This window comes from Schistocerca piceifrons, chromosome 2 (genome assembly GCF_021461385.2).
Source record: "Schistocerca piceifrons isolate TAMUIC-IGC-003096 chromosome 2, iqSchPice1.1, whole genome shotgun sequence".
Taxonomy (NCBI): domain Eukaryota; kingdom Metazoa; phylum Arthropoda; class Insecta; order Orthoptera; family Acrididae; genus Schistocerca; species Schistocerca piceifrons.
This window is the reverse complement of record NC_060139.1, coordinates 612,116,037-612,142,794: the sequence shown is the minus strand read 5'-3', so window position 1 is coordinate 612,142,794 and position 26,758 is coordinate 612,116,037. Positions and strand designations below refer to the sequence as shown.

Here is a 26,758-nt window from a genome sequence, read left to right as displayed (position 1 = left end):
TTCGACGGCCAACACCGCGATTCCTGGTGTGTCCGCTGTGCCGTGCGTGTGATCATTGCTTGTACAGCCCTCTCACAGTGTCCGGAGCAAGTATGGTGGGTCTGACACACCGGTGTCAATGTGTTCTTTTTTCCATTTCCAGGAGTGTAATTTCATGTGGCTCAGTGGCCTGGTACAAGTCTTTCAATTGGACAACACTTTGCCGACTTGCATGTTCCTAACCTATTCCAGTTACCCAACTGGAGAAAGAGGACCTACAGTTTAATGTGGAAGTTGAATCATGTTTACTTTTTATGACTCCTCACATCACTGAGAGGTGAAGGGTAGGTTAAAAGGCAGACTAAAAAACCTGTGGTACTACCAGGATTCAATCCCATGACCTCTCAGCTTCCAGACATGTGCTTTACTGTGAGACCATCAGGCCCAACATTAACACTGTAATGGATAGCAATGGACTGCAGATTTTTTGGATAGGAAGAAGTACTTATGAACTGGTGTAAGGATATTTTAGGGTTTTGGACAATAAAATTTGTTTGCAAAACTGTTAGGTGAGGATTTACTAATTTAGAAAAGCTATATGTTTCAACAGTGACTTGATTTTGATAATAAGTAGTTAGTAAAGTACAAAAGGTTGCAGAACTATTTTGCATGTCTGTGCTGTGAATTACTTATTTACAAGTAAAGTTGCCACATTTGAAATTAGGATAATTTGTGCAAATTCATAATTAGTTGCTTAGTTGATTAATAAAGTGACCCATTTGATCCAGAAAAATTATAGCAACAAAATCATAGTGGTAAATTTACAAACTATATAGGTATTATGGCACAACTGGCAACAATCATTTTGAGTGTGATGATTTCAGTTATTCATTACATTTAATCAGTATGGTATCCAGAAAAACTAAACAGTTACTGTAAACAGCAGTTGAAAATTATCATCCGATTAATGAATTTGTGTCACATTGGTCTGAATAATATTTTGAAAGATGTGGGCATATGCAACATATACTCAATATGGATAACTAGAGTCAAAATAAATGAATGAGAAAAAATAAAAATAGTTGTGAATAGAAGTGCAACAAGAAAGGTGGGAAGGTTCTAGCTTGTTTTGTTTAAGCTCTACCAGTATAATCTTTATCATTCATCTGTGGTATCACATTTCAGAGGATGCTATTCTTCTCTTCACCGTTTATTACCTGTTTCAGTTCACTGCAAGGCTAAACTCCAGACAGATACCTTCAGAAAATGGAAACTCCAGGTTGAAATCACACACACACTCACACTCAAATGCAAGCACACCTCACACACTTGACCATCTCTGGTAGCTTGGACCAGAATGCCAATGCAGGAGACGGCAGTTGTGTGGGTGTGAGGTGTGATTCCTTGTGAGAGTGCATATGCATGTGTTCTCTCTCTCTCTCTTTCAAATGAAAGCTGTAGCTAAAAGCTAATGTATAAGTGTGTTATAACTGTGCCTGGCTGCAACTTATCATGTCATCTTTACAATAAGTAGCACTCTGTCTTTTCCTTACATTGTTATTTTTCAGAAGTACTTTTCTTACTATTAAGGTAAAGGTAGAGTTTCAAGTTCTGGTCCTAGATGGACCAGCTGCTGCTTTATTCTTTGCCAGTGGCATTATTGGATATGACTTGGAGGAGTGTGTTGTCAGCACACTGCTCTCCCAGTCATCGTCAGGTGTCTTTACCTCAGAACCACTACTACTCAGTCAAGTAGCTCTTTAGTTGCCCTCACAAAACTGAGTGCATCATGTTCCAGTCCTCATGCCAAGAAAAAATCCCTGGCTGCGCAAGGAATCAGTGCCAAGCTCCCAGCGAAGCTGTGAACCATACTGAATGCTCAGGTACAGAGACGGACTTTTCTTACTGTTGCCAGAGAGTGTTTTATAACCTCCGTACATCAGTCCATCATCAGTTATTTTATTGCCTAAATGACAAAATTCATCTGCTAGCAACTTCAGTGTCTCATTTTTAATAGAATTCAGCTGATTTAATTTCATTCCATTCCATTATGTTTGTTTTACTTTCATTGATATTCATCTGTGATGTCCAAGTCGTAACTTAATTTTCTTTATATTTGCCTGATTTTGACCAGGTCTTTTCCCAGTTATTTTTAGCAGTTGTACTCTCAAAAACTTTGATACAAGAAGTATGCGCAATGTACATTAACCTGCTTATTCGTTTTGAATTATTTTCTTCTCTCCACAGTAGAAACAATATATTTATACAAACCACAAACCATTGCTTTGGTACTATTATTTATCATTATTACTAACAAACATTTCAAGACTTATCCTTTGTGTTGTGGTATCTAATGCTTACGTTGGCCAACACCACCACCACCACCACCACCACCACCACCACCACCAAGAACAACAACAACAACAACAAAAGTTGAGTTAATTGTGCCCTCGTGTAACAGAATATATTTATGCAGATAACATGTGTCATACGCTGTCTTATGGAGTTAAGTGTGCCTTTGTCACCCCACTCTCCCCTACCCCTCACACATACACTATGTCATCAAAATTATCAGTCATCTGGCTAAAAACAACTTAAAAGTTTGTGGTGCCCTCCATTGGTAATGCTGGAATTCAGTATGGTGTTGGGCCGCCCTTAGCCTTGGTGACTGCTTCCACTCTTGCAGGCATATGTTCAGTCAGGTGCTGAAAGGTTTCTTGGGGAATGGCAGCCCGCTCTTCATGGAGTGCTGTACTGAGGAGAGGTATCAAGTTATTGTCGTGTAACCACTTGACCACAGGCCGTGCATTATGAACCAGATGCTCGATCATGTTGAAAGATGCAATCACCGTTCCCAAATTGCTCTTTAACAGTAAGAAGCAAGAAGGTGCTTAAAACATCAGTGTAGGCCTGTGCTGTGATAGCGCCATGCAAAACAACAAGGGGTGCCAGCCCCCTCCATGAAAAACACAACCACACCGTAACAGCAACGGCCCGAATTTTACTGTTGGCACTACACACGGTGGCAGATGACATTCAATAGGCATTTGCCATACCCACACCCTGCTATCGGATTGCCACATTGTGTACCATGATTAGACACTCCACACAACATTTTTCCACTGTTCAGTCATCCAATTTTTACGCTCCTTACACCAACCAAAGTGTCGTTTGGCATTTATTGGTGTGATGTTTTGCTTATGAGCAGCCGCTCGAACATGAAATCCAAGTTTTCTCACCTCCCACCTAACTGTTATAGTAATTGCAGTGGATCCTGATGTAGTTTGTAATTCCTGCATGATGGTCTGGATAGATGTCAGTCTATTACACATTACGGCCCTCTTCAACTGTTGGTAGTCTTTGTCAGTCAACAGACGAGGTCAGCCTGTACACTTTTGTGCTGTACATGTCCATTCACATTTCCACTTCACTATCACATCAGAAATAGTGGAGCGACTTCTAATCAAGCTGTGGGCCTATGGGGTATCGTCTCAGTTGTGCGACTGGATTCGTGATTTCCTGTCAGGAAGGTCGCAGTTCGTAGTAATAGACGGCAAATCATCGAGTAAAACTGAAGTGATATCAGGTGTTCCCCAGGGAAGCGTCCTGGGACCTCTGCTGTTCCTGATCTATATAAATGACCTGGGTGACAATCTGAGCAGTTCTCTTAGGTTGTTCGCAGATGATGCTGTAATTTACCGTCTAGTAAGGTCATCCGAAGACCAGTGTCAGTTGCAAAGCGATTTAGAAAAGATTGCTGTATGGTGTGGCAGGTGGCAGTTGACGCTAAATAATGAAAAGTGTGAGGTGATCGTCATGAGTTCTAAAAGGAATCCATTGGAATTTGATTACTCGATAAATAGTACAATTCTCAAGGCTGTCAATTCAACTAAGTACCTGGGTGTAAAAATTACGAACAACTTCAGTTGGAAAGACCACATAGATAATATTGTGGGGAAGGCGAGCCAAAGGTTGCGTTTCATTGGCAGGACACTTAGAAGATGCAACAAGTCCACTAAAGAGACAGCTTACACTACACTCGTTTGCCCTCTGTTAGAATATTGCTGTGCGGTGTGGGATCCTTACCAGGTGGGATTGACGGAGGACGTCAAAAGGGTGCAAAAAGGGCAGCTCATTTTGTATTATCACATAATAGGGGAGAGAGTGTGGCAGGTATGATACGCGAGTTGGGATGGAAGTCATTAAAGCAAAGACATTTTTCGTCGCGTCGAGACCTATTTACGAAATTTCAGTCACCAACTTTCTCTTCCAAGTGTGAAAATATTTTGTTGAGCCCAACCTAAATAGGTAGGAATGATCATCAAAATAAAATAAGAGAAATCAGAGCTCGAACAGAAGGTTTTAGGTGTTCGTTTTTCCCGCGCGCTGTTCGGGAGTGGAATGGTAGGGAGATAGTATGATTCTGGTTCGATGAACCCTCTGCCAAGCACTTAAATGTGAATTGCAGAGTAATCATGTAGATGTAGATGTAGATATGGATGTTTAGGTCAAGTATATACATATGACACAAGTGACACACAATCACTTGCCCACATTTGAAGTCCGTGAGTTCCATGGTGCACGCCATTGTTCTCTCTCACGATGTCCAACGACTACTGAGGTTGCTGATATGGAGTACCTGGCAGTAGGTGGCAGCACAGTGAAAAGCGTATGTTTTTTGTGGATATCCGTATACTTTTGATCACATAATGTAGAAACACACACACACGCGCACACACACACACACACACACACACACACACACACACACACACACACACACTCACTCTCTCTCTCTCTCTCTCTCTCTGAAACTTAGCACAATATAATGAAAGTTTAGTGGTAGCCTTATTTACACTGTGACCAACATGCAACCTATAATACTGAATTGACTATTTTTTCAGTAATTAACTTAAGTAATGTAATATCTTTCTCTTAAACCCACCTAAAACAATTTGTGATAATTTGTTCCACTTCTATAATTCTTCAAGTTTTACACCATGGTATTTACTAGCCTTTCTGCTTTCAGACCTTTTTAGTACCATTGCAGAGTGTTATTTTGTGAATACATAATATTTTGCCACCAAACTTTATGTTCTGCATTCATTTTAATGTAGTTTCATCATAACAACAAATTATGTTAATATGTTAGTGTACTCTGTGCAGCATTCTGGTGAACCAGCAAGTGGAAGCACTGCAGAACCAAAATCAAACACTAGTACAGCAAAAGGAAGAAGCATTCTTGTTGTTATCTACCGCTGAGGACAAAGTTCAGAAACAGGAAGCTGCTTTACGAAATTTGCAGGCTGTGCTTGAACGTTTTCAGAAAGGTATGTACTACCTCGTACCTGTTAAAAACAATATTATTAGTGTCTGCATAACCAGAAAAGTGAGGCATGAAGTTGTAGAATGTGCATCAAAAACAAAACTCCTAGGGATGCATGTTGGCTCACAGCTAAAGTGGTCTAAGCATATTACTGTACTCGGAAAGCGAGGCTCTTTGAATAGTAACACCAGTATGTGGTAGACGACACATTACTACAGTATACTTCGCATATGTCCATTCCATAATTAATTATGTTGTAACCTTCTGGGGAATAAATAAACAGAATATAAAAACAGTTTTTAAGCTACAGGATAGGACTATATAAGAAGTAGCTTCAGAACCTATTTTCTTGAGTTGTTTAAACCGGTGGAAATCATGACTGTTCCATGTGAAAGTATTTTGCAAACCCTGCTCTACATAAACAAAGTCAGTTGGAAAAACAAAACAAACACCCTATATAACTTGCTACATAACAGAATAGAATTATACAACAAGTGCTCAAAGACGAAATTGGAGTACAGACCTTCAGCAATCTGCAGAATTATCTACCAGAAAAGTATTTCTATTCTGCCAAGGGTTACCTGAATTAACATCTAAATTATTTTGACAATAATGCTAAACTGCTGTCATTAAGAGACATATTACAATATGTCCAATAGAATTTGGAAATATGCTTTACAAACAGTAAAGCAGATCATGTATGTACCTACTTATATGTCTGTGCTTGTGCACATTTATGTGTTGTCAACAACCATACCATTTACATTGTGTATGTATGGATAAATAAATAAATGAAAATAGTACACACACTCTATGAACTGGAATGCCAAATAAGAATAGAAAATGAAACCAACAGTCACTTATACCCTGCAAAATTATGAGTATAATAGAAAATCCAGGATGGAGTAGTGACAGTATTATGAAAGGGATAGATTGGCACTCACCTAATTATGGAGATATTGAGTAGCAGACAGGCACAACAAAAATACTGCTAAACAAATGAGTTTTTGTCCAAAAGACCAAGGCCGAGGTGGCCAGAGACAATGGTCATTTGTGTATGAGATCTGCTTTTGTATATGCGTACATGTTGTCTATTTTAAAAGGAGGTCTTTTGGCCAAAATTATGAGTGCACAGTCATATCAGTACCACTTAGAACTAATGCCTCAATGTTTGCAGTGTATTACAGAAAAATTAAAGTGATCAAAACTTATGAGGAAAGTGGCAGATTTTGGTGGTAAGGATGCCATTACAAGATTCTCAACTGTGCAAACCAACATGTGACACAATCGGGTTACTTATTAGATGACTTTCCCCTTGTATACATGTTTCTCAGGAGAGATGCATTATAAATTATTCTCTAAAAGTATAGCCACATTTTCACTGGACACATAAGAAGCAACAGAAGTATAACATGTTTTGACATGAATGGTAATGTGTTTGTCTGTGTGTGTCTCGGGGCTAGTCTCTTGCTCATGTGATAGATACTCAGTTGTGGCAGATGTCATTTACTCAGTTGTGGCAGATGTCATTTCTGTGTATGACTTTTGAGTTTTGACACTCTTCTAATGGATTAACTGATTCATCAAAAAACAAAGATGATGTGACTTACCAAACGAAAGTGCTGGCAGGTCGAAAGACACACAAACATACACACAAAATTCAGGCTTTCGCAACAAACTGTTTTCTCATCAGGAAAGCGGGAAGGAGAGGGAAAGACGAAAGGATGTGGGTTTTAAGGGAGAGGGTAAGGAGTCATTCCAATCCCGGGAGCAGAAAGACTTACCTTAAGGGGAAAAAACGATGGGTATACACTCGCGCACACACACACACACACACACACACACATATCCATCCACACATATACAGACACAAGCAGACATATTTAAAGACAAAGAAAACTCTTTGTCTTTAAATATGTCTGCTTGTGTCTGTATATGTGTGGATGGATATGTGTGTGTGCGAGTGTATACCCGTCGTTTTTCCCCCTAAGGTAAGTCTTTCCGCTCCCAGGATTGGAATGACTCCTTACCCTCTCCCTTAAAACCCACATCCTTTCATCTTTCCCTCTCCTTCCCTCTTTCCTGATGAGGCAACAGTTTGTTGCAAAAGCCTGAATTTTGTGTGTATGTTTGTGTTTGTTTGTGTGTCTTTCGACCTGCCAGCGCTTTCGTTTGGTAAGTCACATCATCTTTGTTTTTTGATAAATTTTTCCCACGCGGAATGTTTCCCTCTATTATATTAATAGGATTAACTGATTCCTAAGAAATAGCGATAAAAATAAAATGTGTTTCAGAAAATGTACACTTATCATAAACAGCTTCTAAGTAAGATGAGGAATTTTTAGTATAGCAAAGATAGATAGTGTCAGAATAAAAATTATTTTATTAATTGATGGATCTATGAAATATGAAAATAATAAGCCAGTTCAAGAAAGAAAGATGGATAAATACAAATGTGAGAATATCATGACTAAATTTTGCAGGAAATGGGAACAAACAAGGAAGGAAATTTTTGTTTACCTTAGTCATCTGGTATTGAAAAATAAATTGCTACACAATTTTGTGGAAAAACATCATTTGTGGGGATGTTAATCATGTGATATTTGCTTACCAAAAGTATGATCAACATAGAGAAAAGTTTTTCTCTGACCTGGGACATCTTGGGATTCCATTCCTTTTAAATATAATTAGCCTACTAATAAGCAATGAATCGTGCAGTGCTTTGATGTCTTTCAAGATTCGTTCTAAGGAGTGATATGAAAATTTGACCAAAGATATTTAAAAACAGTCTGATGCCATTTTTCCTACAGAATCGATTACTAGTGATGTGTATTTTCTAAACTGTCTGTGTTTACTAAAATGCCGTGTAGCAGATACTCTTGTATCATAGTTATTGCACCTATCCATGGCTAACTAGTATTATACTACTAAGGCCAAATAAAATAAAAGAACATCATTTGTGTGTGTGTGTGTGTGTGTGTGTGTGTGTGTGTGTGTGAATATTGTTCTTAGTACAAATGAGGGCAGTATTCATGAGAAATAATTTATGTAGAAGCTTGTGCTGAACATGGAAACATTAGAGCAGCTCTCTTACCATTTTTCCCCATTTGCATCACACACATGGGTGCACATTATGTGCTGTCTTGTTGAATATTGTTTCCTTTCTGTAGGCAGTATGAGCTGGGGAAAGAGTCTTTGTGAAATACAAAGAGAAGTTAGTACTTTACCTGAATGCCCAACTGTCAGAGATCGTGAACTGCTTCATTTACTTCCTGATACTAGTCTCTCTTGTTTCATCTGTGCTGTAAATGCTTTCCTCTCCTCCTAGGTGGATGGTAGTGTGTTATGTGCTGATCTGCAAGATCTAGTCTATCCATATCATTCTTGTAGTCAAAAACTACTTGCTATTTCATAATACTCACCTTCCAGTATGTCAGCATTAGGTACAGAGCTTGGCAGTGCAATTGTACCTAAATTCTTGTTCTTTGTTTCTGATTGCATGCCTTTCCTGTTCAGCTTGCCAGTACCATAAATGTCTGTTGCTAATTATCAAAATATCTATTTGCTGTTCAAAAAATGTAAAATTTTTCATCTGTATGACAGTATCCTTTTCTCAAAAAAGATTTTTAGTAGCATTATTACAACTTGTGAAGACATATGGAGATATCTGTACTCTTCATCAATCTTAGTGCTCTTCCCAGTGAACATACTGATAAATGTTACATATCAACTTTTGGCTTGCATAATATGAAATACCTGCAACAAGATTGGGATATTTTTAGCAGTACATACTGTATACAGCAAAATCTGCCTTTGCATAGTAACAGATATACAACTGTCATAAAAAATACCTTTATCTCAGGACAATCTCTACATAAAAAGTTGTCCTGGGTGTATGAAATATGGCCCAGCATTTGTGCATTTAGGGATTGGCACTATTGTTTGGCTTATAAATTTTGATTTTATTGCATTAGAAATGCAATTGCTGTTAACTTCACTATGCTTGGAAAAATTACTAGTGATAGAAAAATATCTGTTACTTCATGTATTGCTGCCCATCCATCCCTGTTCAGAATTGGAAATATGTTGATTTGAGTGTCAGGGTTAGCACCTTCAATGAAGATATTCCCTGACTCAGCATGCAGAAAGAATTGGAAGTACTGCAAAACATTTCTGTCTTCTAGCTTTCAAAATCCCAAGACAAAGATTCAGTCAACAAAGCATAGGGTGGTAATCAGTCAGGTGAGGGTATATCAAACTCATATGACAGTTGAACCTGTGATGAGTCAGTGATCTTTTGCAGCTGGAGCTAAAATAATTAAAGAAGACTTTCAGTATTCTCTTCTTGAGTGTGAAGTGCACAGTTCTTCCGTCTCATTTAAATTGCCATCATTGTTCACTGTCTTGAAACTGTAACGGTAGCAAATTAGAATCAAATTTCTCACTTTTGATTCTAACAATGATAGAAAGTAATGCATGAGATGAAAGTGCTGCACACATTTTTGTTGGTGACATTTCTGCCATTGAATATAAGAAATGCCACCTATCAATACACGGAAAGACAATGTGGTAGGATGCTGACTGCAGTGTAAAATTACATGGTTGCATATTTAGTGGAGAATGATTTATTTCAATTGATTAAGTGGCCAGTGAATAATAGTCCTGAATATGGGATAACTCAAGATGATAAATTGTTACCACCCACACTAATACAAGTTATTGTGGGATAAAATGTAAAAGGTTTCAATTGTTGATCTTTCATTATACTGGTAATTTTTCATTTGTTGGCAAGCAAAAAGAGAGAGTTAGGAAAAAAGTGTAGCCTTTGTACCTTTATGTGCTGTATATGCATTAATTGTCTGCTGCTCCTTCATGTTTCTGACAATTCTAATAGATAAAGCATATCACTGTCCCCCTTCTATCTAGAATTTTCTGTTTTCATACTAATTTTGGTTAGTTTTGGTTGGATGTAATCTTTTAGTTCTTCTGATACTAAAAGGTACATATGTTTTATAAGTATTACTGAAGAAATGGTAATAATTCACATATGACTATAAAATATTTGCTTTCCTGCTCATAAATCCTTTTCGTATTTGTATTCCAGATAAAGAAAGAGAAATATCTCTTGAAGTAATGAAAGTTCAAAAGCAACTGCAAGCTTCTGAAAAAAACAAGAAAGAATTAGTAGAGGAGATACAATCTCTGAAGGTAAATTATTATATAAATTCAAAACATTTATCATTTTTGTTGTTTGGTATTTTGTGTGTGTGTGTGTGTGTGTGTGTGTGTGTGTGTGTGTGTGTGTGTTGTGTGTGTGTGTGTGTGTGTGAGAGAGAGAGAGAGAGAGAGAGAGAGGGGGGGGGGGGGGTGGACGTAAATAAGCACATTTATAATTAGTGACCTTATGTTCATTGTTTGATGGGTGCTATTATTATTATTATTATTATTATTATTATTATTAGCTAAGAACATTATCTTATTGTTATCTAAGATGTTGATTCATGTCAAGCTTTTATTAATTATCTGCGAAAGGTGAAAGGCATTAGTGTACATTCATTAAAAGGTACTTTGTGTACTTTTAATGGCTATTTAATTGGCTCTGTCCACTCGAAGTAAGTACCAGACAGCTTACCTTTGTTAATTTGAATTTATTATATTCTCTCTATTCATTCTGGCAGATTCTGAAAGACCTTGTTTATATTGTCAAGTTAAGCAAGAATGGGCGTAATGATGTAACTCTAGAATAAATCTTCAGTACTTCTTTTGTTAGAACCTTTCCAAATATACTATGGTTTCTCAAAATTATCTCAAACATTTTTCTTTGATTATTTTCCTTACAAATAGTTAACATAGTGTGTCTTCAAGATTGTCATCTCTAAAAAATGAATCATTAATGCTTAATTCAAATGATAAATCGAATGAAGTTACTGTTTTTTGATGTGATAACATCGCAACTTTGCCATTCATTTCACATTATTGGTTCTTAATTTTATGACCATTGTTTTGGGCATTTTAAACAACGGAAAGAGTAAAAGCAACCACTGATGTACAAGATTTAAATCATCTTTAAGCTTCTGGACAATGTAATGCAACGTCCATCCTTAGAGCTAACTCTCTCTCTCTCTCTCTCTCTCTCTCTCTCTCTCTCTCTCTCTCTCTCTCTCTCTCTCTCTCTCTCTCTGTCCCCCCTCCCCCTGTCTCTCCCTCCCCCCTCCCCTTCTCCTCCTCCTCTCCTGTGTATACCTGCTACGAGTTTGATGGCAGCTGTCCTAAAATTATCCAGTTCGATGAGGGTTTCTGTGACGACACACTGTAACATAATCAGATTCATGTCAAAAGATACCACAGGACATCCCATTTTTTTTATTCCGGCCTCTTGCAAGAAGGCATTTATAAGGTAGGTGTGGTGTACTTGTGCATTGTCATCTTGATAGAGGAACCCATCATTGAAATTTTCACTGCAGGGTTGGATAGCATATTGGAGGTTCCTGTCCTTATTGTGCACAGCCCTCAAATTATCCTCAATAGTAATGAGATGTGTTCAACAAATCAGCCCATAACATGGTGGACCAACTTCCTTGCTGAACCCGCAGAACTGCATGCCCAAGTTAGTCATTGGTACTTGGCTGCCTCCACACTATTCTATGTGTATTGTCAGGCTTTGGATAAATCTTGCACTCATCAGTGAAGAGAATGTAATGCCTGTGATCCAATTTCCATTCCAGCAGTTCTCTTGCTCATCTTCTTAGCATTTCACAGTCCCAAGGATTTGTGCTGGTGTTCGTAATGATCTACTAGAGCCCAAATTGGTCATGTGGAAGTTGTTGCATGCTGTCTGGTTAGACACAACTCTCATGTTTGCTTACAGTAAGTCAGATAACTAGTTTATATTCATGTAAGGAAGATTGCATTGTCAAATTGTGCATTAAAAGTTGTGAAAGAAGCAATACCAAGAAGGATACACATGACTGAAATAAAGTGTATACTACAGACTAGGTACAAGGCAATACACAAATGGTTAGGGCTACAGAATTGTACATGACCTCTGCCTTTGTGATGTGCATGGTGAGCACAAAAAAAAGTTTTTAACTACTTTCTTTTTTTTATTTGTTTTATTTTTTACATGTGGTACTTCCTCGTTGGTAAGACAGTGGATAAGCCTGCCCTGGCGTAGCACCAGATATTTTGCATAATGCTCACACTCATTCCATGTGAATATCATCCCCCAGTAGTACCGCTGACTAGGGGCACTACGTTTGACTATCGCTGATGAAAGGATGCCCACTGAAGCACCCTCCGCCCACCAATGGGTGGACTGGGGTGGTCTTGTGAGGCGTGCCAGGACAGTTTGGTGAGAGTGTGTCAGTATTCCAGATGCTCTCTTGCCTGCTGGCTCAGTCCGTGGCCAGAGGTGTCCACTAGTTCCTCCTTTTGGGGGCGCAATGCTCACAATTTAACTGTGGCAGCCTCCTGTTTCTGTAGTGGGTTTGCGTTTGGTGTACCACTTAGTTGTAGACTTTTGAAGAAATAAAATCTCTATAGTGACTGGAATCAGTCTTTTTGTTCGAAGGTTTTCTCCCCATACCACTGGACACTCCACTTTCCACTCATTTCCCAACTTGACCAAATCCATCATGTACAGAGAATTAATTGTGAAGTGCAGCCTACACATGTCATCATCAGAGCCTCTAAACATAATGATTAGAATCAAAGAGGGCCTGGATATGCTTTTCAGAAATATTCATCCATGCAGTTTGCATGTGATTGTAAAAACCAACAATCATTGCAGGAAGACCTATAACATACAGTCTGCTGACTAGCCATATTACAGAGATTTTTTATGGATGATCTTTCCTTGCAGATATACCTTCCACACTAAATGTGGCTGGAAATTGTTCTGCTGAAATATGTCATATGAAGTTCCATGAAAGAGGGTCAGTAGCTTAGGATATATAAAAATGTCTTTGGTGTACCTGTTTCTGTTCAGGTGCCCATGAGTGTATTGTAATCAAGATGACCACCACACTTTTTGTTTGTCAACTTTTCCCCATAAACAATACGGGCTACTAAACTGCAGTAACTCCAGTAGTATCTAACCTGTATCCACCCACCACTGTAAAACAAATTGACACAGGACTCATCTAAAATAGTTGTATTTTGCCATTTGACAATTCATACATGGCTTTACTGTGTTCTTTATAGCCTAAGGTCTTATCAGTTGCAATGAAAGACTGGCCACACCCATTTCAGTGTTCCTGTGTCAAGCCAACACTGACTACATAACTGATGTTTCATTACAGCCATGTGGACAACATGGTGATCATCCCTTGCTGTGGGCATAATGTGGTTGTTGCATATGACCCTCTAATATGCACTGGCACCTCACAGAAGCACTACACTATGTACCAGCTGAAATGCCAAATGCAACTAAAGCCTCTTATTCTGCCTGAGTGAACTAGCTTATAGTGTGTTGAAAAGGTGTACTTTCATATGTTTTCATGTTGCCCTGTCATAGGGTGGTTCTTCATTGACTGAGCATGCTGTACTGCTGATATTTCTAGTCAAACAATAGAGAGCATGCTGCTGCTGGGCCTGCCTGTACTTCATAATTCTGTGATGGCAGCCACTTATTTGCAGTAGAATGTTCTGCAAATGTGCTGTGTTTGAATTCATTTGCATCACACTTTCCAAGGTATTCACAAACATTGGTGTATATCATTTACTTCAGAATCTATTACGTGGTTACAGGCATGTGGAACAAATCTTTATTTAAAGTCTTAGGGCTTTACTGTGTCATATTTGACTCTGTGATCTCACTACAGTAATTATTCATTTCTGTTTCATATACATATGTGTTACATAGTGATATTGTTATTTTTTTTGGCTGGATGTTGGTTGCCAAAATTGTGTAATGCTAATCTGTGATGGGGCTCCATGCTGGAGAATAAGTTATGTACTGACCGTCCTACCCTGTCAGCCATTTTAATCATTTATGAATGCCAGGTTGCTGAAAGTAAACCAACTTCTTCTGCTTCTTTTTCTTCTTCTTTAATATTTGTCCCATTTGACAGGGTCCACTGAGTGAATTTGCTGTCTTCATTTTGTTTGATCATTAGCCATGTCTGGATGAAGATTATCAGTGTTCAGGTCATGTGCAGTGTATGGCCAGTCTCTGTCTTGGTTGTTATTTGGGTCTCTTTCCCAACACTGCCATTGTGTAGGCTGCCTTTGCTGTAGTATCATCCTCTATACACAGCACATGTTCAAACCATCACAGGTTGCTTTCTCACATGTTCTGCTGATAGTATTTTTTGAAGCATGATCATGTCAAGTGATGCCACGAGTCCATCTAGACATCTTCCTCTCTATGGCCCCCAGCCATTGTTCTGCCTGTTTTGTAGCTGGCTGACACTCTGTGCCATAGAGAGTGACGGGTGGATGCCAGTCCAGTAGGTCTTTGATTTAAGATGATCCTTGATCTGATGATCATAGGCAATGCCTGTTGTCATTCACCACTTCATCCACATTGCCTGTGCCCTTGCCTTGACCTTGCCTGTCAGTTGGTCTTCACTACAGGGTGTAGAACCAAGATGATAAAATTTTGGTATTCATGGTAGATCTTCTCTGTCAATGTTGATGATCCCAATTTCTCATGAATTTGATGTCAAGTGCTCACTTTTCTTTTTGTTGAGCTGCAGGCCATACCATAAACTTGGTCCTTCCACTCTTGTGTTTGGCACTGGCAACCAAACTTGTTCTCTGCAGCCACCGTGACATCATCAGCATAGAGAAGTGTCCATGTAATGGCATGTGCAAGTCTCATGTGACAGTGTCCATAAGCTGAGCCTTAGTGGACTCCTACTGTGACTTGAAAGTCACTTGATGGTCCTTGGTCTTGCAACTGCTTGGACATAGCTCCTCAGCTTGACATATAGAGACCATACACAGTTAACAAAGAACTCTGGAATGCCATTTTCTCAAAGCACTAACCAGATTATGTCATGCGGTACCTGGTCGAAAGCCTTTTCGATTTCTAGAAAAGCAAGGTCCAGTGGTTAGTTCTAGTATTTTTCAACCAACAGGCATGCAGCATGGATTGTGTCAGTTGTGCCACAATTTTTCACAAATGCTGCTTGGTTCCTTATGATTTTGGTTGTCTTGTGAATCCTTTTGTTGAGAATGTGCTTGAAGTTATGCATCGCCTGGCTCAGTAATCTAATTGTGCAATAATTAGAGCATTTGGGGGGGGGGGGGGGGGTCCTTTCTTTTTTGATCATTGGTACAGTGATGCTCCACTGCAGTCTGCTAGTATTTGACCTTCTATGATGATCTGGTTGAAAAGATCTGTTAGCCCACCTGCTGCATTCCACTGCTGAGAGCACCATTACTCTGCTGGAAGGTTATTTGGGGCCATTGGATTTCCCGGTCTCCATCTCCTTCAGAGCCATTACAACTCTGCCAATATAAATTTTCTTGACTTCATCAGCTGGCAGGGTTAGCATTAGTGGATACGGAAATTTCTCAGTTGAAACTGTTTCAAAGAAACTCTGCAAGTGTTGCCTTGCTTTCCTCCATTTGACCAGCAGCTCACCCATTTTATCATTGATGCCATAAAAACATTGCATATCTTTCATTTCTTGATGCTTTGATTTAACTAGTCGATAAATGTCACTCTCTCCTTTGCTCGTGTCAAGTTTTGCATAGAGATCTGACACCCAAACCTCCAGATGTCAGAACCCAGATTGCACCAAACATTGTATGTCAATAGAGTATCAATCAAAACACCAATGTAGTTTCTACTACATACTGTTGTCCAGTAAAACATGCGTAAACAATAATTAAAAGTAACACTAGAACTACAGAGCTACTGCGAGTGATTATTATGCAGATCTGGCGTGGTTGAGTTGATAGAGCATGAGGTCATTGTACCAAAGGCCCTGTGTTCAAACCCCACTGATGACGGTTTTTTTATCTGGTTATGCTCAAAACTGTTATATGAGAAGACATTTTCCTGACATGTAAAGTGACTTTTCAGAGTTTGTAGCAATGTTGTTTTGGCAGTCTGCTTTTGCATCGTTAGCTGATAGTAGCAAACCTATAGAGTAGATCTGTATAGATAGGTGTGGTGTTCTCTCATACATTTCATGCCACTGACAGTTAGGTCCTGGAAGCTTAAAAACAATATTTTAAACTGTAAATTCAAATCTTTTGTTATAGTAAAATGTTCCTCATTAGTCAGAAGTGGTAGGTTATTTTGCAAATGATAGAGGTTCTTGCTGTTGAAACTCCTTATTTATTCCCCATTTATTGGTGATTCTCTTCTTTCTCCACAGTTCATTAGATCGCATTTGGACATCCAAACAGAAAAACTGCCCTAGGCAGTTTCCATTGATCCCCAGTCATTGTGTATCTTCTTGTACAGAAAACGTGGACTGCATCCAGGGCTGTGTATTAACTGCAGCTTACAAAGCATCTTTTGTTTTGATATTTTCTTACTAAAAGTAGTTGCAAGAGAACAAGCAATACCATGGACTGTTCTTGGTTCCAGAAACTCATAGGATGGACAGGTATACAGGAAAGAATGTTATTATTATTATTATTATTATTATTATTATGTAGTATTCTGCGTAGTGGCAGGTCCATATCTTCGTCTTCGTACGGAGAATTTCTGATTCCACTGTTCCCTGTCTTCAGCTTCTTCCTTCAGTCTGTTGCATCTCCTTCCATCTTTCATGTCGTCCAGATGTTGAATTCTTCTTCCTTGTCCTGCGTTTCCTCTGAGTTTCCCTTCTATGACATCATATATGAGTCCCTTCGTATCTAAGTACATGTCCAATCCAGTTGGCCTTTCTCTGAAGAATTGTACGCAGAATACTTCTCTTCTCTCCTACTCTTCACAGTACATTGTCATTTTTTATGCGATCTGTCCACTTGATCTTTTCCATTCTCCTCCAGCAACACATTTCAAAGCTCTCTAAGTATTTTTTCTCCTTCTTTCTCATGGTCCATGTCTCTGCTCCATACAGTGCAATGCTCCAAACATATCACTTTATCAGTTTTTTCCTCAATGCCAAACTCAACTTGCTGGTCAGCAGAGTCCTCTTCTTGTTGAAAGCAGCTTTGGCCATGGCAATTCTTGCTCAGATTTCGTTGGTGCAATGGGCATCCTTTGTGATAAAACTTCCCAGGTACTTGAACTGATTCACATTTTCCAGTTCCTGATTGTCAACAGTTATCTTCAAGTTTTTCTCACGTTTTGGTATGCACATCACTTTTGATTTTTCGATGTTGATTTCCATGCCGTATTTTCTTCCCATTTCCACCAAATTGTTCATCATGTGTTGCAACTGTCTCTGATTTTTGGCGAGCACTACCAGGTCATCTGCATACTTAATGGTGTTGATGAGACATCCTCCTACTTTGAAGTTTCCGCAGCCTTTCAGTGCTTCTTTCGCCAGCATTTCTCCATACAAGTTGAAGTCTGATATCGCATGTGGCAAAGATCATTGCAAGAATACTAAATAGACGGTTGGAAAACAAAATTGAAAGAGTGATGGGAGAAGACCAGTTTGGATTCAGGAAAGGAAAAGCTACCAGAGACACCCTTGGCATGATGAGGATATTGTCAGAGAGAGTTTTGGCCGTTAACAAAGAAGTGTGTGCTTGTTTTATAGACTGACAGAAGGCCTTCGACAGTCAATTGGAATATATTGATGAACATCGTTAAGGAAATATGAATCAATTGGAGAGATCAGAGACTTATAAAGAACTTGTACCTGGGACAAAGGGTAAAGGTACGACTGAACTATGGAGAAACGAACAGTGTGGAAATAAAAAGAATGTTGGGGTGCAATAAAAAATTGTGTGTGTGTGTGTGTGTGTGTGTGTGTGTGTGTGTGTGTGTGTGTGTTTTATCTTAACTACCTTATAGTTTATTATGCTAGCAAGTGAAATATTAGATTACAGTCCCTTACAAGGTTTATTTTTCATGTATGATGATTGTGATTCCTTACAGATGCAGCTGGGAAAGGCTAATGAAGGGCTCAGTGCAGCAGCAAGGCTCGGAGAGCAACTTGATAGGAAAACAGAAACCATAGCCAGTCTGAAAGAGAAAGGTACCATCAAACTGCCAATATTTCAGAGTAGCACTTACTGTTGAAGTGTACTAGCTGCACAGTTTTCTTCTTTCTTTGAAAGCATGAAATAGATGCTCTCTCTCTCTCTCTCTCTCTCTCTCTCTCTCTCTCTCTCTCTCTCTCTCTTTCTCTCTCTCTCTCTCTGTGTGTGTGTGTGTGTGTGTGTGAGAGAGAGAGAGAGAGAGAGAGAGAGAGAGAGAGAGAGAGAGAGAGAGAGAGAGAAGTCAGAATTTCTTTATTCTGGTAACTGAACACTGTGAGAAAATTATAATGGTAAAATACATTGTTCTGTTACTTCTTTTGTGCCATTTACCCATTGAATATTAATCACAATAATGTTGAGTCATCAATAAACAGTTTGCTCAAGGCATATATTAAACTGTTGTGTGTAGAGATACCAAGTGTAATGTGTAGACAGCTTTTTCACTTCATAATTCTAATACTTTCCTGCTAACGGGTGAATAGTCTGCAAATCAGAGCAATAACAATAGTCAAAGGTAAATGCTTTAAGAGTATTATTTGCTCCCGTGCTTGCATTGCTTGAGGACAGCATGTAGGAAGAACAACTGAATGTACCCTGCAGCATTTGCTCAAATTATTATAAATTTGTGGTCTGTGCAATGCTTATGAAAGGTGGGAAGATACTGGGAGGAGTTTTAGATTATTCCACTTTCTTCAGAGACCATATTCTTTGAATTTTAGGAGGAACTTTCTACTGGTGTACAGCATCTTTATTTTACTGAACTGCCTTATAATTTACATTAGTTTTCTTGCCTCCCCTATTCTTACAAGGACATCTTCATTTGTAATTTTGAGAGTCTCATCAATTATTTTTCCCTTCTTTCTTTTTAATTGTGCAAACAAGCATGTAATTTTACTCTACTACTGGACAGATCTCAAACTAAATCATAGAACTGTAAAATTTGCAATAAAATTTGGACTATTAAGTATAAGAGCTTCATTCTTCCTTTGTTGGTAACATATGAACTAATAACACCTGAACTAACACTAATATGCAAAATACATATTATTAAAACACGTTCTTTCAGAGAAAAAAATGAAATTCAAGAGTGGTTTTTTAAGAGGAAGGAATTTAAACGTTGATTTGAATTCTTACTGAGATGCTGTAATGTGCATATAGGTAAAAGGTCTTTATTAGCTTGAAAACTGTACGATATGCTCCTAAAAATCTAACTGTAAAAATCATTTTTATTCAAATTCACGATAATATTATCGAAGGCATCCCTGCATTAGCACACTTATTTGTACAGTATAACTTTAATGGTATTAAATTATTAAAAAATATTATTTCTGCCATTTATATATTGAAATCACCACAAACAGCTGCAACAAACTTTAAAAATTACCAATTAATTTTTTTCAGTAAATACATTTACATCTCTATAATGTAATCTTACTACAAAATATTTATGGAAGTGACAACAGTGTATCAGCAAAATCCAAAAACGGATTAATAATATAATCTGCCACTGTAAACTGCCAACAGAAGTGAGCCTATAGGTATTCACAAAACACATGGAAAATACAAACTCAAAATCATAACAGACAAAACAATTAACAAGTAAAGTATTACTGTATGTACAAATGAACATGAAATTAGAAAATATTTAACATTTAATATACATAACAACAGTTTGAAAATTCATACCAACAGTTTCACTTGGTCCTCTGCTCATCCATGGTTTTCACTACCACTGCACATCCAAGCTTATTACAATCAGGGAATCGGTCCTTAATGAAACCTAGCCTTTTACTAATTGAGGCAAGCTATCCTCCTTGATGAGAATGAGATAACTGATATGGGGCTGTCATGCTGCCTCTGATGTCTATTTACAGTGTTACTACAGCTGATGCGGGCTTTCTGTTGACCACCTCTTTCGCAAGAACTGGTTCAGCTTTTGTATATAAGTTGGCACCTGTACAGACTGTTGTCCGGCGTACGGTATTTAACAATAACACAAAGGAGGATACCCTTTCAAATGTGCTCTCCAGATGCTGTAATCATATAGTGGATTGAAGTCTAGAATCATCTGAGCATTTACACATAGGTTTTACTGATACCCAGACCACAAATCTGTACTTTTCATTACTGTCTGCTTCAAACAATTTATCTTGCTCACTTGTTTTAGTTGGCTTTTCTTCTAATTCCTAAAATAATTGAAGTTGTGCATCCAAAGTGCTCCTGGACAAAGCACATAGTGGCTGAAGAGCAAGACCCTTTGCTTGAAGCTGCAGGAATCTTATCTGGCAAAATCCATCTGACTTTTTTGTCAGTCGCTAAGAGGCAATCTCATTACCTGTCATTCCTTGCCTAGTACATCAAAGAAAACTTCACCCCAAGATCATGGATCATATAGAACGTGGGTGTGTGGGGAGGGGAGGTACTTGGTACAAAGAGTAATTTTGGGAGAAGGCAAAGGATTTAAGTAGGGATTTGAGGTTATGCTGGACTTCTGGGAAGGGGTCACTGTACCTATCAATGGCTCAGTGCCTCAGCTATTGGATGAGTTGTTCTCTTTTTATCTTAAGTTAATTAATTGTCCAGAGTTCATGGCACTGCCAAAACTGACTATAGGCTGGGCCAATAAGCCTCTCACATGCCAAGTTGAACTTATTTTGGGATTGTCATACCTGTTCAAGATAAGCCTCCAAATAATCATAAAGTTTTCTGCTGGGACAGGTATGTGCCTTAATAGGTCCTTCACTTCACCTTGAATGCTGGAACTGAGGTAATGGAATTTCTGTGTATTATCAATTAAGATATTGTTCATGACCAAATTAAGGAAAACATTCTGTATGACCATCTCTTGAAGTAGTCATCTTTGAAAGTTGACATGTTAATAGTTGGTAACTTAAGACAACTGACAGGCACTACAGGTTTGATGAAGCAATCAGCTTGATGGGGCAGCCAGAATTGGAACAGTTGTGATATCATGGACACTTGCACCTTGAGCTGCAAGATGTGGCAATCTTTGCCCTGAAACGTTGGGAGATACAGGTATTGTCAGTGATGGCAGTTAACACTGTCTGTCTCTTTGTTTCCCATGAAGAGATCTTCTCATACCTCATCACCTTTCAGCAGAGTCTCAGTAGCTTTGAACATGGGTGTTAAAGGATGATGTTAGTGAAATCCAGAATAGCCTCATTAGCACTCAAAACTTTCGGAAGCAACCAAACTACCGTAAGCAAAATAACATGCAACTTGTACATTCTAAATTTTATGGTTTAATGTTTACACTTTTCACAGTTACTGAAATAACACACACACACACACACACACACACACACACACACACACACACACACACACGATGCTATTGTGCTTGTTCATACTGGAAGGACCATAAATGTAAAATGTTTACATACAAGCTTCTTCCTCTTCCTCAGAGATATAGGCACTGTGTGATGGTCCCACTGTTTGTGCTTGAGTTCTTGCATTCTTACAGCCATTCAACCTGACTGCTTGAGTGAGGTCTTTTCAGACACAACCAACTGCTGGTTTGTTTTCATTTATTTTTCCTGCTGACATTTATTTTACTGCTTTAGGAAAGATACTTTGTTGAATTATTTAACTAGTTTAGTTACTTGTATTTTGAAAGCCTTTTCCAATTATTTAGTTTTGTGATCATGTGTCAGATTGCTTGATTAACACCTTACCAGTCTACAAGGTCATGATTGTTTGGTACTCATGCTACCTGCACTTTTATTTTTTTGCAGGACAACAAAGACTTTTGTAGTGAACAAAATGTAATGTTTGCATAATTTTTTGCCCTGTCATTGGTGCTTCTTAAAATGACAGCATATTCCTCCTCTGTAAGTTTAAGTACAGCACTGCACTTCTGTAATACTACAGTCTATGGGGCTCTTGTCATTACTTTTCTACAAATTTTGTACTTTTCTATGTTTAGATTTATCATGCTTACAGAATAATTTCTGCCATAGCTATCTGAGGATAAAATTACCTTATTTTCATGCTTTATTGCATGGCTTTCTAAAACTTTGATTGCCTTATTAGTGATGCATTTGTAGATACGTTTCTTTATCAGCTGTATTGTATCAGTGCATCGTAATCACTTACATCTGCTGCCATGTGAAATGCGTGCTTTATGCAAAACCATTGTTTATTCAAGACACCATGAAACTTTTAAATGAAGTGCTGTTTTAGTGGTTAAATTCACTATGGGCCATGTGTTTACTAACTGTGTCATGTGTCTGCAGTTCATTGACTGGTATACATATTATTATGTTAGCATTCATTAGTTCTGTTTGTGCATTTTTGAGCTCACCTCTTGATTTTTGATATGCACGTTTTTTCAGAACTTTTGTTGATTTTATCCTTGTCAGAACTTTACAAATTAAAACAATCTCTGCATTTCTGGCTCTTGACTTTAGTTGCTACACATACAAAAGGTTGTTGCACTTAGATGAGTAGCAGTATTTCCACTTACATTTTATATATCCCAGTCCTTTTCCTGGAATATTTTTATGGGAACATGGTCTTTATTTCACATTATGTATCTCACTTTGTGTTTGTACTACTAGATTCTATGAGACTAATAGTGGGAATTGTGAACAAGTATATAAAATGATATGTCCTATGATATCCCACAAATAACTGAAAAGTTCAGTTACTAAGCAACAACAAATATTGATCTGTTAAACTTATCCATTATGGATATTCTTGAATACCACGTTTGTGTGTTTAGGTTGAAATATTTATCTGTATAGACACAGCAAAATTTTCTCCAGTAAAACACTTCAGTATTTATATTCAGAAATTAATCTGGTCAGACACAGCAAAATCTCCTTCAATAAAACATTTCATTAAAACTCTCTCTCTCTCTCTCTCTCTCTCTCTCTCTCTCTCTCTCTCTCTCTCTCTCTCTCTTTTTCTTTCTACAAGAAAATCTCTCATTAATGACATGTGTTGCTAATTTGAGTTTAATTTCATATTCATCTTGTGCAAGTCTGGCAAACTCATCCTTGCATAAAGTATTTTATGACATTACTGTCAATGTCATATTTGTTCAAGTGAAACATATTGCTTGATGAAATCATAATATCTTCTGGATGCAGGCACTTTTGTAGAAGTCTGCTGACAATTACATGCTAATAAGACAAGCAAAGTTATGGATTCTTTTACACCTCCAATGGTCTCTGCATTTTATCAATTGAAAACATAAAGTCTGAAAATGAGTCCATGATCATATCTTTGGCACTTTATTTTAGAGGTCCGTCTTGATCACACAAACTTTTACACTTCATTATTTCTAGTTTCAGCTACTGCCATCGTCACATAAAATATTGTGATGAAGTATCAACATCAAACTAAACATGTAGGTACATAATAAGTGCTGGTGGTGATCAGAATGCGTCCGGTATTTATTGTATAATCTGATTATCACCAGTGCTTACTATGTACCTAAATGTTTAGTTTGATGTTGATACTACATCAGAATATTTTATGATTTGAAGATGGTAGTAACCAAAACCAATAATGGCGAAGTGTAAAAGTTTGTGTGTTCAAGATGGACCTGTAAAATAAAGTCTTTGCATCTTTTTAACATGCTACTGAACCATAATACTTGCTTCCTATCACCATTACCATGCTTTCAGCATAGATTAGATTTGCAGTGGTACAACATATCCCCGAAATGTTCATCCTGAATGCTCACTATTTGTTGGTGGTAACAGAAATGTTTAGGAATAACACTTTCTTGATACATTTACTAAACTAAGATATTGTCCTGACTTTGCAACAGTTCTTTAAGTTCACAGTGTGCAAATGATGCTAAACACAGGTTATATCAAAAAGAATCATCTGATTTGGCATGTCTATATTTCTGAAACTAATAAACATATAGAATGAATTTTGTTTTTTGGTGAACAGGAAACCCAAAAAAATTTTTTCATACCTTTTTGTATGTGTTCGATATGCCCCCTTGAGATGCACAGCATCCTTGTGAAACTATGGCGGATGCGTTCGATGTCTGTGTCAGACACTTGGAGACGGCCCGGCTATTTGCCTTTACACAAACAACCTGTTCCTCGGACTCATTCATACCATCATCTAATGCTCTGTGTTGTAGAGGAACCACACCATACCCAGTATGAAAGTCATGCTGAACAGTTATTACTGACCCGTACAGCGCAAAACGTAGAACAGAAAACGTTTTCTGTCATCCTGACACCATTTTTACCAGAACTGAAGTGAGCTCACACTGCTGCTACCTAGCGGAAACCATATAAAATTTGAGAGTTTCCTCTTTGCAGCAGTACGTTGTTAACACACACATGTCAAATAACATAAGAGTTGTGATTTTTTTAAATCGCATGATTCTTTTTCATATACCCTGTATTTAATGTGTAAGTACTTCGTGCTCACACATTTTCCCAGTTTTAGCTTTTTTTTATAACAAGTAGCTTTAATTATGTATTTATTGAAATATTTATTTAAAAATATCTTTGAAATTAAATTACTGTCAATTATAGAAACAAATTCTACTTATCTAATGGCGGCAATAGGCCAAAGAATTTTTTTTCTCATCCTGTCCAGTTGTCTCTTACAAGGAGAGGTCCTCAGTGGTGGGATCAACTTTTTGAAAACATCTACAAAAAATAAATTGGAATTTTTTGTGACACTCAATAGCATTAAAAAAGTTGCATTACATAGTCTAGTTGCTTGGTATAATGAATAGGCTAATAGCTTCACTTGCAGGTGGTTGTGGGTTCAAATCTTGTCAGGTGCAGCAATTTTTTATTTTTAAATCTTTATCAAAATTACTTTGATCATCGTTTTTATTCAATTAATTGCTTTAAATATAATTTTTTATTTCCAGTTCGTTTCCACATAGTTTTAATCGTAACATCAACTTCTTCATTTTTTTCTCATTTTTCTTCCTATCATTCTTTTTCCACTTGAACTCTTTGTTCATATGTTTTTAATTACTTTTCTGTATTAATTTATTTTGTATTACTGCTCTGTTTTTTTTTTGTCCACATTATTGCATTCATTATATCTAATTCTGAATTTGCTTGAACTTTGTATTACTTGTAAACCTTTCTTTATATGAAATCTTCTTCTGCATTTTTTTGTCCCTAATGCAGTAGGTATTTAGGTTATATTTTAAGTGTTTGTATGACAATTACCATGCAAATGATGATGATGATAATAATAACGTTGTTGTTGTGGTCTTCAGGCCTGAAACTGGTTTGATGCAGCTCTCCATGCTACTCTATCCTGTGCAAGCTTCTTCATCTCCCAGTACCAACTGCAACCTACACCCTTCTGAATCTGCTTGGTGTATTCATCTCTTGGTCTCCCTCTACGATTTCTACCCTCCATGCTGCCCTCCAATACTAAATTGGTGATCCCTTGATGCCTCAGAACGTGTCCTACCAACCGATCCCTTCTTCTAATCAAGTTGTGCCACAAACTTCTCTTCTCCCCAATCCTATTCAACACCTCCTCATTAGTTATGTGATCTACCAATCTAATCTTCAGCATTCTTCTGTAGCACCACATTTCGAAAGCTTCTATTCTCTTCTTGTCTAAACTATTTATCGCCCATGTTTCACTTCCATACATAGCTACACTCCATACAAATACTTTCAGAAACGACTTCCGAACACTTAATCAATACTCGATGTTAACAAATTTCTCTTCTTCAGAAACGCTTTCCTTGCCATTGCCAGTCTACATTTTATATCCTCTCTACTTCGTCCATCATCAGTTATTTTGCTCCCCAAATAGCAAAACTCCTTTACTACTTTAAGTGTCTCATTTCCTAGTCTAATACCCTCAGCATCACCCGACTTAACTCGACTACATTCCATTATCCTCGTTTTGCTTTTGTTGATGTCCATCTTATATCCTCCCTTCAAGACACCATCCATTCCGTTCAACTGCTCTTCCAAGTCCTTTGCTGTCTCTGACAGAATTACAATGTCATCAGAGAACCTCAAAGTTTTTATTTCTTCTCCATGAATTTTAATACCTACTCCGAATTTTTCTTTTGTTTCCTTTACTGCTTGCTCAATATACAGATTGAATAACATCGGGGAGAGGCTACAACCCTGTCTTACTCCCTTCCCAACCACTGCTTCCCTTTCCTGTCCCTCGACTCTTTTAACTGCCATCTGGTTTCTGTACAAATTGTAAATAGCCTGCCGCTCTCTGTATTTTACCCCTGCCACCTTCAGAATTTGAAAGAGAGTATTCCAGTCAACATTGTCAAAAGCTTTCTCTAAGTCTACAAATGCTAGAAACGTAGGTTTGCCTTTCCTTAATCTTTCT

At 37.9% G+C, this 26,758-nt stretch overlaps 1 protein-coding gene across 2 annotated transcripts in view; it reads left to right on the top strand.

The window, feature by feature from the left end:
• Positions 1 to 26,758, top strand: part of LOC124773942 (thyroid receptor-interacting protein 11-like) — a 465,298-nt gene that overhangs the window by 379,454 nt on the left and 59,086 nt on the right. For both annotated transcript variants that reach the window (XM_047249444.1, XM_047249443.1), the window contains exons 17-19: positions 5,146 to 5,309; positions 10,410 to 10,513; positions 18,321 to 18,420. In XM_047249444.1, coding sequence (XP_047105400.1) covers positions 5,146 to 5,309; positions 10,410 to 10,513; positions 18,321 to 18,420 — 368 coding nt within the window. The remainder of the gene's footprint in view (positions 1 to 5,145; positions 5,310 to 10,409; positions 10,514 to 18,320; positions 18,421 to 26,758) is intronic.